This window comes from Equus quagga, chromosome 10 (genome assembly GCF_021613505.1).
Source record: "Equus quagga isolate Etosha38 chromosome 10, UCLA_HA_Equagga_1.0, whole genome shotgun sequence".
Taxonomy (NCBI): Eukaryota; Metazoa; Chordata; class Mammalia; order Perissodactyla; family Equidae; genus Equus; species Equus quagga.
In genome coordinates this window covers 24,393,555-24,409,671 of record NC_060276.1, presented here as the reverse complement: position 1 = coordinate 24,409,671, position 16,117 = coordinate 24,393,555, and the positions used below count along the sequence as shown (strand labels likewise).

General features: G+C 39.1%; 1 protein-coding gene across 1 annotated transcript in view; it reads right to left on the bottom strand.

Moving 5' to 3' along the window:
• The window catches only part of TENM1 (teneurin transmembrane protein 1), a 526,446-nt gene that overhangs the window by 94,989 nt on the left and 415,340 nt on the right, over positions 1 to 16,117 (bottom strand). Inside the window, exons 21-22 of the mRNA XM_046672513.1 lie at positions 10,361 to 10,381; positions 4,742 to 4,974 (exon numbers count right to left, since the gene is read on the bottom strand). Coding sequence (XP_046528469.1) covers positions 4,742 to 4,974; positions 10,361 to 10,381 — 254 coding nt within the window. The remainder of the gene's footprint in view (positions 1 to 4,741; positions 4,975 to 10,360; positions 10,382 to 16,117) is intronic.

Genomic DNA, 16,117 nt, shown 5'->3' with positions numbered 1-16,117 from the left:
GTATCTACTTAAAAAAATAAATGTATTCAGCTTGTCACAAATTTTATTTTATATCCCCACCTAGTACCATTTCACATTCTGCTTAAGTACTTGGTCATCTATTACATGACTCATTAGTTTGAGTTCTCTGTAGAATTAAAGAAAGTTGCAGTAAAAATAATAAATGGAATCTAAGTTTCAACTACATCATCCATGCATGTTTTAAAAGCATCTTTCAAAGTCAATTCAAACTCATATACAATGCCAGGGATTAGCACACTATCAACCTCTTTGCTAAACTTTTTTTCCTTGCCTCATTACATTGAAGTATTGATGAGCAAGATGGCAAATGTTTCCCTTTATTGGGATTCAAATCAAAGTGCATAAAACTGTATCAGATAAAGACTTCTTCCCAGGCGAAGTACCCAGGGGCTATCTTATATGAAATTCTATTCAGGAACACTTCCACTTTTCCTTTAAACAAAATTTGTAGTTACCAGTTGCAGTCAAGTAATTTAATAAAGTTAAGGTTTCCTGGCTCCATCACTTAAGAAAAGTTGGTGAAGTTCCTAATTGCAGAATCTTCCAAAGAGATATGACAAGGTTTTCTGGAGATTTATTTGAATAATTATACTTACAGACTATGCAAATACTATGTAGCGCACTATGGGTACACTGCCAGGTCAGAAAAATTAGAGAAATAGTTTTAACGCGAAAAGGTAACTAAAAGACATTTCTTTAGCAAATAAAAATACTTTGTTCCCATTGAATACATGTTATTAGATTGAAAAGCATTTTCCCAATATTTCCTATCTTTCCAGAGAAGCCAACAGAGACAATGGATTTGAGTTAAGGGCAGGCAGTGTGGTATGGGGGAGGCATTATGGGCTTTTTTTTTTTTTTTCCCCGCATCGTAGGTTTTAGAGTCAGGCAGACCCGCTTTGAGCTTCAGTGTTATCTGTAAACTGTATGACTCTGGGTAAATCTCTTAACCTATCTGAGTCTCTGTTTCCTCATCTATACAGTGGGGACAATACTATTTACCTTGCGAATTGCTGTGAAGATTAGATATACTGTGTGTAAAGTGTCTAACACAGTGTGTGGCACACACTGGTCACTCAGTAAGTTATAGCTATGGCTATTTTAATACATTAGAGCTTGGAGAGAGATCATCACAAGCCCTTCCTTCAGCTTAAAATCTAAGAATCTCAGGACCTAGTGTTTAAATGACTAGCCCAATGTTACAAAACTAGTCAATGGCATCATTAAGTCTATTTAATGTTCAGGGAGATGAAACCACAGTGAGGTACAGTGACTTACACAGGGTCATTCAAAGAAACACTGGCATTACATGGATTGAACAAGAAAGTCTAAGCTCCTTAATCCGGTATTTGTCACAATTTCCTGCCATTTCTCAAAAAAAAAAAAAAAACCCCACGGATTCTGACCTTTTACCTTTTGCTGCCTGTTTTTTAATCCCATTTGATAATTTATTCTGATTTAAGGACGAATGATCTCAAAAGCAAATTTTATTTCATCCTATTTTTAGAATAGATTCAGAAAATAAATTAGCTGTCTTGCAGACTAACATTTATTTGACTTACCTTGCATAATTAAGGACATGTTGGAGAACCTGCCTATAATTGCAATATGTTGCTTGTTAAAGTCTTAGAGCAAGCTCTCTTTCCTAACCTAGAAATGGTACTCCCTAGATGTACATTTCTATTTTCTACTGATCTACAGCGTTTCTTTATTAGCTTCTGGGTGGAGAGAAAAATCAAACCTCTCCTTAAAGAAATCCATTAAACGTTTGCTGTCTTCCAAGGGAGAAGGAAGAAGGAGCTGATGTGCATGGTAGTTGTAAAGCAAAAAACAAACACATTGGGCTTTCTTGAGAGATAAAGAACCTACAGGAGAACCTCAAAGACATAATTAGCAATTAGCAATACTCTCCTCTCAATTCGCACACTGTGCTTTAATGATTTCTTGCGTGATTTTTCCTTCTTCTCCCGAACTCTATGAAATTGCCCTGCAGCATTCCATATAATGAGCATCTCACTTCTGATTCACTGCCAAAGGTAAGTGCTGTCTATATTCAGCATAGAGATAGGTGCCCTAGCTAGGCATCTAAATGCTCTGACCAGCATTTTCAGAGTAACTGATGTCTGGACATAGGTTCTGCCATCTGAATGATTTTGAAGATCACTAACAGGGTCTTGGAACACTGTTAACGTGGTTGAAGGAGATGTGGTGGATACTTAGTGTGAGCCACACATTCCCCTCCTTTAAACATTCTTATTCACTCACTGCATCAGTGCAGATGTTGCCAACATCAGCTTCAGTACCTTATGTAAAAGCTGTCTGAGATGGATTAGATATTCAGCTGTCCTGAGGCCTGGGCCAGATGTTCTTAGGTCCCCTTACTGCTTTGGGATGAATAAAGTGTACCAGATTATTCTAAAGGCCACTCTTGGATAGAGAGATGGATAAATCAACCAAAGGAAAATGCACTACTAGCTATGACAGGAAGAAAAACTTAGTTTAATATTAACTTTAATAGATATATAAATTTTGGCACTCTCATTACTGATGCTTCAAGACTTCATGTAAATCCTGTTCATCAGGACTCTATTATTGCTGCTTTCCAAGCAAAAAAAAAAAGAAAAAGAAAAAGCTGCAGTGAACCAATTATTTGCTTTATTTGGAAAAGCCGAGATATTCATCCTCTATGTGGCAGGTTGAATGTGGTAGGCGAGATGAGTGGTTTTCATACTAGCAGCAACTCAGGAGGATGTCAATTTCAGGCACAATACAAGCTTGATTCCTCCTTATTTCTTATGCAGAAATCCTTATAATACCTGCAAGAATTTTAAACCTGTGGAAAAGGTGGGACCCAGCCTGCTGTATTTCCTTGAAAGATGAGCTGATTTTATGTTGTATCTTGATGGATGCATTCACTTATCAAATATTGATTGTGGACCTACTGTGTGTAAGGAATGAGAGCTGGCACACGAGAAAAAAAAATGTTTCAAAACACTTTACCATGATACTTGGGAGGCTTATGTTCCCCTAGGGTAAAACGTCTTCCCCTTTAAGCACCACTGAAATTCTTTTTAGGAATACTTGGTACAGATAAGCCTTACCTAATTGATCAGTTACACAATAAGCATGTGCCGGGGACCTCACACTGTGCAAGATATTGCTGGAGAGGTGGGGGAGATTCAAAAGAAATATTAGATGTAGTTTCTCATCTCAAGCAACTTACTTCGGTAGTAAAAAACCTCCCATTCATGAAAAAATTGGAAAGTAAAAGAAGGCAAAATATAATCAAGTGCTAATTGAGTAGTGTAGATACTGTTAAAGAAATTCAGATTTAATGGGCTTGGCTTAGCCAGAGGGGCTTTATGACAGATACAGGCCTTGAAGAAATGGAAGGCTTTAAAATCTGATTGTAGTTGGAATTTAATCCCCATATGGCAAATGTCAAATGGCTAAAGAGTAACCTCTTAATATTTGAAATAATAAGTGACCATCTAACAAATTAAACACATTGACTTCACTATATTTTTTGGCATGGAAAGATGCTCATAACACATTAAGTATGAGGAGCAGATTATAGAACTGCGTTCTAATATTTTGATCGCATTTATTAGAGAATAAAATATATGATACGCATAGAAAAAATCTAGAAAGATATACACTAAAATGTTAACAGTGGTTTTCTACATGTGGTAGGATTATGGGTGATTTTAATTAAAAACATTTTTTGTGTTCTCTCTTCTAATTTTCTGCAACAAGTGTGTATTATTAGAATAATAGTTAAAAAAAACACTGACTTCTTAAAACCCACTAAAACAAATACTTCATAAGACCTACTAAAATAAAAGCACACACACACACACACACACACACACACACACACAATATCTTGGAGAAGGAACAGAAAAGAATGATTAAATAATTATGAAAGTTGGGTGGATGATTTATGATGACAGACTTAAAAGTTGACTATCTTTCCGCTTAGTGGCCTAAGATGGGAATGTGGTCCAAGTCCATAAAATCATGAGGCCAATGGGGAGAACACAGATTTATTCACAAATCCCAGGCAACAGAACTGAGGGGTGGCACTTGGAGATTGAGAGGTAAATTTAGGAGAAGTAGAAATAAGGCCAAGCTCCCACAAAAGGCAAAAAAAAAAAAAAAATTGGAATTTATTGTCTTAGGGGTGATATAAATTGAAAATATAAATAGCTTCAAGAATGATTTAGACAAATTAAAGGAAGAAAGGTTCATTAAAGATTGGTTGTTAAGCGAAAGCCAGAAATGTCTAGAGTCTGTGAGCTAGTCAACATATTTACTTGGTAGAAGGCGGGCACAGACGTGGATCCCAGCCAGCGCAGGCCACAGTGCTAAAGCCTATGTCCTTGAGGTTCTCTGCCATGCCAGGAGTTAAGCTTGCAGTTGTTGGACTGTGGGGTTTCCCAAAGAGAGGTTGGGGTGTCAGGGAGGCGCTCAGAGGGCTCTGGGCAATAATTATCAACCAGAAAAGAAGCATTTCTTTATTTTAGTACCAGTTATGACTATACTGATGCATATTGGCTAAAAATTAGTCCTGAGTGGACCTATCTTCTGGGATAGACTTCACAGACTATGTCTGTTAGAGGCATATTGAGCTGGATAGACTACAGTGTGGCTACAGTCTTAGGATTTTTTGAAGTCAAATGAAATCTTTAGATGCCTTAAAGGATTTCTTTTTTTTTACCTCGCGGGCTGTTCAGTGAAGCTTCCGATGCTCTCCCGCCGTCTCCACAGTGACTCTGGTCAAAGGGAAGGCACTGGTCACCTGTTCCTGCCACCACCTCGAAATTCTTGGACAGATCTTTTGTTTCCACAAGAGATTTCAACTTGTAGACTTTTCGAGTATTGGTGTCTGATAGATAAAGTGATTCAGACACAGGGTCCATAGCCAGATAGTATTTGTGAGCAGGACTTGTGCTAAGGAAGAGAAAAGTAAAGTTATTCAAAGCAATTTGTTCAGTATGCACCCCCTAGGGTTTGCCTTTTGTCACAAATGGAAAATTCTCTTAAGAAATGAAGGAATTAATGTATCTTCCTCCTTATGTAGCAAGGAGATAGATACTTTGTTTTTCTAGTAATAGGGCTGGGTATAAAAAAATTCAATGTGTACGGCTACCCTGTAATGATGCTGATATTTCAATACCACTCATATGAGGGTAGAGAAAGAAGCAGAAGAGAGAAAATCCCAGGAGATTATTTCTCTCATACGTACCTTTCACACTCAGTTCTCCAGTGACTTAGTAGATGACTGCCTGGATGTCTCACAGTCACCTCCAACTCAACAAATCCAAAACAGAAGTTATTCTCTTCCTGCCTTCCCCATCCTTCAATAACCTACATCTTCTCTTCCAGGCTTCCTGCCTTACTGGGGGACACTACCATCCTCTGAGGCTCCCGCTGTAAATTGAAAGGCATGTCCAAAGACAGAGGAGTGTCGTTTAGGAAGGGCTGTGCTGGACATACATTGCCAACCTTTTTTTCTCCAAGCTTCCCTTTTTTAGCTGCCCACCACACTTCTCTAATCCATTTTTTCCTTCTTTCAGGACATTAGAGAACTGATTACATTTGATCTTTTTTTTTTAGTTATAATCACAATCAGCCATACCTCTGAAAGGTGACTCTAAAGTTATCTTGATTGGATTTTGGTATTCCTGAAATTCTTCAATTAGATATTTACATGGGATCTCTTGTGTTATTTTTATCTGCATACATGACAGCTCATTCATTAATTTTGATTCTTCCTAATTTCATTTTTTTTTTGGTGAGGAAGATTGGCCATGAGCTAACATCTGTGCCAATCTTCCTCTATTTTTTTTTGTTTGTGGGATGCCTCCACAGCATGGCCCGATGTGTAGGTCCATGCCCGGGATCTGAACCTGTGAACTCTGGGCTGCTGAAGTAGAGTGCACAAACTCAACTATTATGCCATTGGACAAGCCTCTCATGTTTTTGATGACTGCAGTAACTTTGGTTTGGGGGATATTTTGCTTGAACCTAAGGTCCATGTACTGCTGACATAAGCCAAGCCCCAAACTTGGAAGTTTAATCCTTACTCCCTCTTTTTCTCTCCACATGCAGTTGTGCATGAAAACTATCCATTCTCTTCTTCTACCCCTCCTGCCATCACATTAGTTCTAACTCTCATCATCTCTGGCAGGAATATTTTCTATATTCCTGCTCATAAGAGGTGTTTTTGAAATCTTAAATCCATTTTTTTCACACTGCCTTCAGGTTTATTCTGATAATTTGGCTCCCAGCTTTAAAAACTCTGAAAACTTTTTAATGTTTCTTGGTGTGGTATACAAACCTTTCTTTACTTAATAAATTCTCACATGCCTTTTAAGGCTTTACTCATGTTTGAGGGAAGGCTTCCTAAATCTCCAGTCTGGGTTATTTGCACTATGCTTACCTCTGTTTTGGGAATTACATATCATATTAATTTTTTTTTGGTGTTTGTATCCCCCAATAAACCATGAGAGCTTGGAAGAGTACACCTTTGTTTTATCTCTAACATGTCACTGCCCAGCACTCTGCTTCGCACACAGTTGTCTAAGCTAGAAACCAGAAGGTATTCTTTCCTCCTCCTTCTTTCTATAGTTTCATATAGCCAGAATGCAGCATGGTTTTTTTTTTATTTCTACCTCCTAAACCCTTCGCCAATCTGCCAACTTCTCTTTATTTCCTGTCATGAGTCTAAGGCTCCATCATCTCTCACTTGAACTCTTTCCTTGGTACCATTTCTGTATTGTGTATTTGTTCAATAATTCATTAAAAAGTATTTACTAAGTGCAAACAATGTACCTAGGAACTGTGCTGTGGTCTGGAAGCCTACTTGTGTGCATGATACCGCCCCCTTCTTCGTGACACTCACAGTCTAGTGGGGGAGTGAGATCAGTAAGCAGGCTACGACTGTCATAAATACAGGTGCTACAATGGGAGAAGTAGAGAGGGAGAGAAATGAGCAGAGAGGAGGGACACGTGACCTCGCAGTATTTGTCACATTGTATTAGCACTACTTTTAAAAATTATTAACTGAAATCCATACTTTATTCAGATGTCCTTAGTTTTTACCTAATGTCATTTTCCTGTTCTGGGATTCCACCTAGGATACCAAATTATATTTAGTCCTCATATCTCCTTAGGCTCCTCTGGGCTGTGACAGTTTCTCAGACTTTCCTTATTTTTTATGACCTTAACAGTTTTAAGGAGTACTGGTCAGGCATTGGTCTATTGGAATGTGCCTGATTTTTTCTCATAGTTAGACAGGGGTTATAGTTTTTGGAAGGAAGACCACAGGTGTAAAGTGCCATTCCCATCAAATCGAATCAAGGGTTTATATCACGTCACTTATCACTGTTGATGTTGATCTTGATCTTCCGGCTGAAGTAGTGTTTGTCAGGTTTCTCCACTGTAAAATTACTCTTTCTCTCCCTCTTTTCATATTGTACTCTTTGGAAGGAAGCCACTTTACAAAGGTAAGACTTAAGGAGTAGGGAGTTATACTCTACCGTTTTGAGGGTGGAGTATCTACATAAATTATTTGGAATTCTTCTGCATGAGAGCTTTATCTCTTCTCCCTTTATTTATGAATTCAACCATTTATTTATATCCTTACAGACTCATGGATTTTTGTTTTATACTTTGCATTAAAATCCAATGCTACTTTGTTTTATTGCTCAAGCTGTTCCAGCTTTAGCCATGGGGGGCTCTTTCTGTAGGCTTGTGTGCCCTTTTGACACACCCTTATCGATGTCGAGTGTTTTCTCTTTTTTTGAGCACTTCCTTACTTTCTAGAACTACAAGATGCTCCAGGCTTATCTTGTATAATCCCTGCTCCAGTACTAGAATGAGTCATTTCTCCAAGGAGCCCTGGTTCCTTTTATTGGAGAATGGTATTAGAAACCAAGATCTGACTGCTGGGCATAAGCACTATTTTTTTCACATCTCCCTCTCTCTAACTATTCTGAACTCTTTGCAGGCAGGAATCATATTCATCTGTCTATCCTCACTGCCAAGAGAGTGTCTGATAGGGTCAATATGCAGTAAGTGCTGAACGAAACTGAACCGTAGGACGTGAAACTGACTAAGACATGGAAGAGTTCAGGCCCTGGCTACCTAGCCAAGCAAAATGGAGGGGAGAGGGTCATCAGAATAATTAAGATACTCTTACGAACTGGCATGTTCTTGATTGTATTTGTAATTATATTTGCCCTCTATGCATATTTTTGTATGATAATGACAGTAAAGAGAGACAAATACTGATTTGAGATCCAGTATATAGTTTTAATTGGAAAAAAATCAGATCCAATTGGAATTCTTGATTTTTTTCTACTTACCTTCATCAAATAAGAGAATCCGGTAGATTCCAGGGACATCTTCAACCCTGGAACCACCATGACAGCTGCTGTAAATAAACTGTAAAGGGCCCCAACAGATTCCAGAATTGATTTGGCAGTCATATCAGGCAAGGCATCTCTGTAGCAAAGACTGCTTAAATAGGGGTTTGAGTAAAAGTTTTTACACACTTAGTTGAATTTTTGCCTGCAGAATAAAATTTCTCCAGTGCCCCTAGATCTTTCTAGAATAAAGAAGGGGTCACAACCCTTCCCTAAAACAACCTTCAATACATTGGTCGCCAGTTTGTGGAAGTTTCAACTGAGCCAGATTAATCATGTTGTGTTTAGGTAAAGTCCATAGGTTATTTTTCTAAGAGAAACGTTATTCGCACAAAAGCACTTTGGAATGCATTGCATTCATTTATTATTGAATACCCCCAATGTGACTGTGAGGGAAGTTAGAATTATCATTCTCCACAAATCTCAGCTGGGGGAACCCAGACACATAGAGGGCTAACCCAGGGTCACTAACAAGCTTGTGCCTGGACTAAGATTAGATTAGATCACATGTGATGGTGTGTGCAGAATATCTTCAGAATACTCTTGCTCTGAAAGTGGCAAACTGCCCCCAGCTTTCTTGCTTTCTTCTAACTGAGCAACATATCCTATGTTGCTCAGCTAGGCTGTTCTCAAACTTTGTGCACTGGCCTTTAGAAAACGGAATAGCCCAACACACCAAATTCAAATCTGATTAATATAATTTTCTTGGCAGCCAACAGTGAGGAAGTTCTCCTATATTGATACGCAATTTCTTGCCATCTCATGCCATTTCCCAAGCGCACTTCAGTTCTTTTGACATGGGTTTCTTTCTACTTTCTGAAAACATGCCATACCTGAGAAAGAAAAACCACTGGACTGCATTCCAATTTGTTCTAACCCCTCGTGTCTAAATGCATATTGCAATTTGAGATATGTGAAAATTTCTTTTATAACTTCAGTGTTAGACTTATTGTCACCTTCTGGTTAGCTTTACATTTGAGCAATGCCCTTCAACTTAGCAAAGATGACTTCATTCATGCTAGTTAAAATCACATAGATTGTTAAATGGGCAATTAATGCTTATAATCATTCCTGTGCAACACTTTACCAGTAAGCAATTTGACAACCAACTTAATTTGTTTAAGGAATCAGTTATGCCAAAGTAGCACGGCTGATCTTGTGCACTGGCATTTAGGAAGTGGCATCCCCAAATGAAATCCAAATTAAAAATCCTATCAGAGCCATTTGGATGACAATTGGCATTCGGAAGTGAACAAATTCAATTTTCTTCTTTGCAATTTCAGGTAATTTAGGGCAATTTTGACAAGCGTAATGTATAAACAAATTGAATAGAAATACTCATTATGATTAATTTCAGAGCTATGTGCCATTGTTGGTAAATGGTCAGTTTAAAGTTTTCCTGTTAGTTCTTTTTGGTGGGAGGAAATAGAAACCAAGAGGTCGCATAAAAGGAAAAAGAAAAATCTTACTCAAGAAGGTCATTGTGGTCACTGTCTCTTAATACACTGGTCAACTCTACTTCTGGACCTAGGAAGATTGCTGTATTCCTTCTCTATCTACCTGCAACTTGAAAACATCGAATCTATTTGAACTTACAGACTCCTTTCTGATATTACCTAAGGAAAACATGATGACACTTAAGGCCTTGCTTTCCCATGAAGTACTGGACTGCCAGCTTTCACTTATCCTGTTTTCTTTTTGATATAGTCTGATCCTTCAGCAAATTCCAACTTAGTGGAGCTCTCTTTCTTTGGAAGACACTTACCTGAGTCATAACTTCCAAATTCACTTTCACATTATTCCTTTAACCTTATTTAGGAAGTAAAATTTCCCTTTTAGCACATTATTAGGAGGTGACCTCTTAGGCAAGAAGGAGCATTAGGCAGCTGCCTAGGTGATTTGCTTACCTATGTCTGGTATCTCTGTTTCTAGGGTGCACAAGGTATCCACGAGTGGCAGGTAAAAGCAAATAAAGAGTCATCAGTATCATTCAACAAGCCAAATCGAACCAGACACACCCATTCCTAACTCAGCTTGTGGCTCTTAGAGAGACTCTGCAGGGATGGTTCAGTCAGATGTGCAAGCCAAAATGGACCCAATCCCTCTTGGCTTCTCCTTCCAAGATGGCGTCAAGGCGATTAAATATCTTGCTAGGTGGGTGGGCAAAGCTCTAAGGCAGTTTTATCAAAAAGTTCTCTCTGGACTGTCTTCATCAGAACCACTAGGGTTCTCACCACACGTGCAGCTTCCCAGCACTTTCCCTAGTTGTACTGAATCAGAATCTTGAGGTGGCAGTGGGGCTGGGGAATTTTATTTTTTAACAAATTCAGCTGGTGATTGTGATACAAAATAAGGTTTAAGGGCTAGAGTTTGAAGAAGTAGCCACTGCAAAGTGTCTGACCATTCTAGATACTGTTTTGAAAGGCACCTTATCAAAAATGCAAAATCACTATTTTTTTTTTTTGCAGGGGGGGTGGTGAGGAAGATTGGCCCTGAGCTAACATCTGTGCCAATCTTCCTCTGTTTTGTATGTGGGATGCTGCCACAGCATGGCTTGATGAGCGGTGTGTAGGTCTGCACCTAGGATCTGAACCCGTGAACCCTGGGGCTCTGAACTGGAGTGCGTGAATTGGACCACTACGCCACCAGGCTGGCCCCTAAATCAGTGTTTTATTTTCGTCTTGTGTGCAACAGACATCCCAAACATAACCCTGAGCCGCTCACATAATCTCAGAGGTAAGACAGGGATGTTAGCACATTACTTAGCAATGTTAAAAAAAAACCTAACAAATTGAAAGTAGAAAGGTTTTCCCGTAGACCGTGACAGAACGTCCCTGGCATCAAAATAGCTTCAGTCAAACATCACGTACATCAGCCAGTATGGCCTTGTGTCTTCCAGCTATTCACTCTCCAAGGGAGCAGCTGGGGTAGGCAAACAGAACTGTCAGGTCAGGAGAAGTAGAACACTTCGGGGCCCCCTGATCTGTCAACCTTGGCAAAGGGTATTGCCTAGGGTGTTTCACTCTGGGACCTGATATGAGGCTTCTCACACGGAGTGCAGTCTGCATACAGGCCTGACTTTGGGTCAAATCTTCCCAGAACGAAAAGGCTAGAATCATCTGTAAAATATAGTCATTTTAATTTTAAAATCCTTTTAAACCTGGCCCTTATGTCATTTTGAAAAACATGAAGATAACAAATCTTTTTATCTAAACTAGAAAATGTTCTCATTTTTGGAAACGTCAGGCAAGAAGAAAGGATACAAAATGATTTCATTTGAAGCTATCTTCTACTACTGATTCAATCCTTTTAACAGAGAATCTTTCTGGGATTTTACTAGTTGGCCCACAGGTCAGAATCCACTGACTTTTCTGTTTTTTCGGCCCTCCACAAAAGGGTGGGCATCTTGTGGGTTGACACAAAAGGTCAAAAGGGAAGGACGGGGAACTCTGATGAGAAACCTGGCCTCGGGCATTTGAACTTGTTTGTTTCTTTATCTCTGGACACTTGCTGGTTTTTGTGGCCTCTAAATTACAGGGTGAGTGTGCTTGAGACTGGCTGTAATCACTGTTACATGGTTGATCCTCCTGAAGGAAATTTAATTGTGAAAGTACTAGAAGGACCTCATTAAACATGGTTTCATCTATAACAGAATCTCATGGTGCAGAACGATTTGTGTGGATACAAAGGGTTTTGAAATTCTTAGGTGATGGTAAGGAGTGGAGAGGGGGATGATTTGACTTTCTTGCAGCTGCTTCTGATCCTGCCAATAATGTCACTGTGAATTGGGAAAGATGTCCCATATTATGCAGAGCAGCTTCTCTCATTAACATCTCAGAGGGAGGAAGCGAAAATGACGGAATTTATTTCCAGTGTGTGACCTTGTTCTGTCTCAGAATTACTTTTCGTTAAGGATTTAGGATTGAGCCACCACCAAAGTCGGTCTGCTGTCTAGCTAGCGTCTGACTACACGCTGAGGGGCCAGTGTGTGAGCTCTTCACAAGTGCCCGGGCCCGTCAGTGGGCATCACCACCTGGCAACTGGCTGACTTGAAGCTTGTCGTGAGTTAGGAGGAGAAAGGAGTGGAATTGAAAATCTTTTCGGAGCAAGAAATGTTCCTTTAAGTTGATCTTTGATTTTTTTCAGGATCTAAATGATGAAAAGGGCCATCTATTCTTCTTTTTTAATTAAAAAAAATTATTGATATATAATTCATATACTATAAAATTAACCCTCCTAAAACGTACAATTCAGCAGTTTCCAGTACATTCATAGAGTTGTGCAACCATCATCATCACCCAGTTCCAAAACATTTTCATCATCTCACGAAGAAACCCTGTATGCATTAGCAGTCAATCCCTAGTCCTCCCCTCCTCAGCCCCAGGCAACCACTAATCCGCTTTCTGTCTCTATGGATTTGCCTATTCTAGATAGTTCATATAAATGCAATCGTATAATACGTATCCTTTTGTGTCTGGCTTCTTTCACTTAGCATAATGTTCAACTCATTCTTTTTATATTGTTGTGAGGTGGGGGATGGAGAAAGAGGGGATATGCCAACTTTGGAGTTACTACCTAGTGACCTGGCATCATTAGAGTTTGCCTGGACTGCTCTGTGGTGGCTGAAACACTTTCGTTGTTCTTCATTTTGTTCTTAGCTTCTTTCCTTATACTCAGCCAGCAATATTTGATGTCGGAAGAACAGACTTTCCTCCCTGCTCATCTTTCCATGGTATTCTTCCTTTGAAGACCAGTTCCCACTCTTGCTGTTAACTGACTTCTTAGAGTTTCCAACTCCAGCAACCCTCATCTAAGGCTGTCCTCCCCCATGCTCTGGTTCTGTCCTTTGCCCTTATCACCACTTACCAGTCTTGTGTTTTAGAGCCCTGGTTTCAGCTAGTAGTTCCTTTGAAAATCAATCTGATAAACAAAGCCATGCCCAGGGACTAATGGATGATTTTAGCTCACTCGATGGGTCATTATAACAGAGGTTCTTATGTTAGGGACTCATAGAGATGCAATGTCTCAACTTGAAGAAACACATTTTGTAGAGTGAAACTTTTGGGCACTGTAGAAGGCCAGTGAAGACGTTTTTGGGTGAGGTGGAGGGAGCCTTTTGAGTGCCACTGCTAATACATGAGGCAAACTGGGGAGATAACCACCTATTTCATCTACATATAGTGTTTGTCTATCGGTAGCTCCAGCACTGCTGATAAGAGCATGGTTCTTGTCATTTCTCAGATATTTTCAGAGCTCTCAAAGTTCGAGTTCCATTTGTTCCTTCAGCAGAGTGCTGTACATGTCCCACTGCCCCTCAGCATGCTAGCTGCCCCTGCATGGGTGCTATTCCGGATCTACCCAATCCTCAGTCTATGACAGGAGTCGAGTCCTGAGAACAATGGAGGGAATATTAACCAGTCACTGCAAAAGAAACAGTAAAATCTCAAGAGAAATTTTCATGTCACATTGACATTTGCTGAGTCCAAATTACTCAAGGTACCAAGAAGCATTTGCCAGGTTCTTATTTTTTTCTTTCTTTCATTTTTAAGGGAAGGACAAAATAAATATCTGGAGAATAACAGCATCTTGAACAATAACAGCATGAGGTTTTTATAAAGAATACATCATTTCCAGTCATGTTTAATAGGTTTTCTAATAGAATTGCAAAATTAGAAGATGAGAAGAGAGCAAGAGGATATTCATATTTGAATTCTTGCAAAGCACTTCATATGGTGTCTCCTATTTTTACTTATATAGTTATCCCAGTTAGTTTTAGAAAATTGAGAAGTGGCCCTAAGGCCATAATCAAAGGAAAAGAAATAAAGTCATAATTAGTGAGACATAGTTGAAGGACTTGGGGGATGTTTAGACTGAAAAAGAGAATGCTCAGGAAACTATGATATGTGTCTTCACACTTGTGAGAGTTTGCCAGGTAAAAGAAGGAAGAGGCTTCTGTGCTGCTTCAGATGCTAACATTTGCCTCTACCAAGTGGATGTTTCACGAAGGCAGATTTTGGTTTAATATAAGGAAGAATTTCTTTTTTCTTTTGAGGAAGATTAGCTCTGAGCTAACATCTGCTGCCAATCCTCCTCTTTTTTGCTGAGGAAGACTCGCCCTGAGCTAACATCCGTGCCCATCTTCCTCTACTTTATATGTGGGATGCCTACCACGGCATGGCTTGTCAAGCGGTGCCATGTCTGCACCCGGGATCTGAACCAGCGAACCCCGGGTCACCGAAGCAGAATGTGTGAACTTAACCGCTGCACCATTGGGCCGGCCCCAGGAAGAATTTTCTAACAAGCACTCCAAAGACGTAATGGGTTGTCTTAGAGGTATTTAAATTTCCTGTTATTGAAAGGGATCAAACAAAGTAAAGATAGCCAACTGTCAGAGACATGGTGGGTACCATGTTGTACCAGACACCTCCAGGAACTCTTCTAATGCTAAGCTCACAAATCTGTGACGTCACTTTTGTGTTACTGAAATGTGTGTGTATAAAATTAACCCCCAGGGATTACCAAGACCTAAACCGTGTCACATAGAAATGAATCTATCTCTAAAAAATCTTCAGAGAATGTATTTTTGAGACTCCCTTAAAGGTTTAATTGCATGATCTTATAAGCTTCCTTTTTTTATTATCTTACCTCAATCTCCCACTGGAAGGAAGCACCAAAATGTGTATGTGCAGATGAAATGTGTAGGAAACAGGCAAAGGGGTACTATTTACTTAAATAACAAGAAATAACATTGTTGCTCTTGGCATATTGCTAATAATAATGACATACTTAACTTTTTCTTACTCTCCCCATTCAGCCAATAGGGAACCAGCTAGAGATAATAAATGATTGACAACCAATGAAAATGAAATTATTTTTGAGGTCAGATGAGACAGTTTGGATCAGTAGAGCTGAGGTAGAAAAAATCTATAGTTGTCCAATATTCGAAATGTCAAGGGGCATCTGGAATTGCTCAATGTGGCCCAATATGGAATAAGAAGATGGAAGAGAAGGAAATCTAGAAGGGTATCCAGAAGTAGCAAGCTATATGCTCTCCCAAAATGCCATCAAACTTTGGGCTCAGAACTACACATCTGTGGATCCTAAAATGACAAACTGTATAAGACATGTAAGAAGATGCTCAAATAGTAACTTGAGGTCAGTTTTATAGATAGAGAAGCAGAGAACAGAGTAGTTAGGTTATAAAAAGAATAACCTTATAGAGAGTGAAGATCTAGAATGTTCTCTATCCCTTTCTGTAATAACCTATTGATAATATTGCTCTTCCATTCACAGTTTTAAATGCAACCAATAACATAATGACTATATTAGTCTGTGTTTCCAAGGAAACAGATGACTCAACCAAACAAAATGACTAATATGCACGGGAGGGGGACAATTAAGTGAACTTATTTTAACCAAAAAACTGGTACAAAATGAAGTTTCTATCTACATACTGCAGAATTCAACAAACATTATGGTTCTTAAGATAGCAAAGCCTTATTATATCAACTTATTTCTCCACAGGAAGTTTAAATCTGGAAAATTTATAAAGCAAATATAAAAATTCACCAATTATATGTGCAAGATGCAATGTATACAGCATAGGCTACTGATCAGGATAGATACTTTAAAAAGAAAAGTGAATCTAATCCAGTAAGAACCGT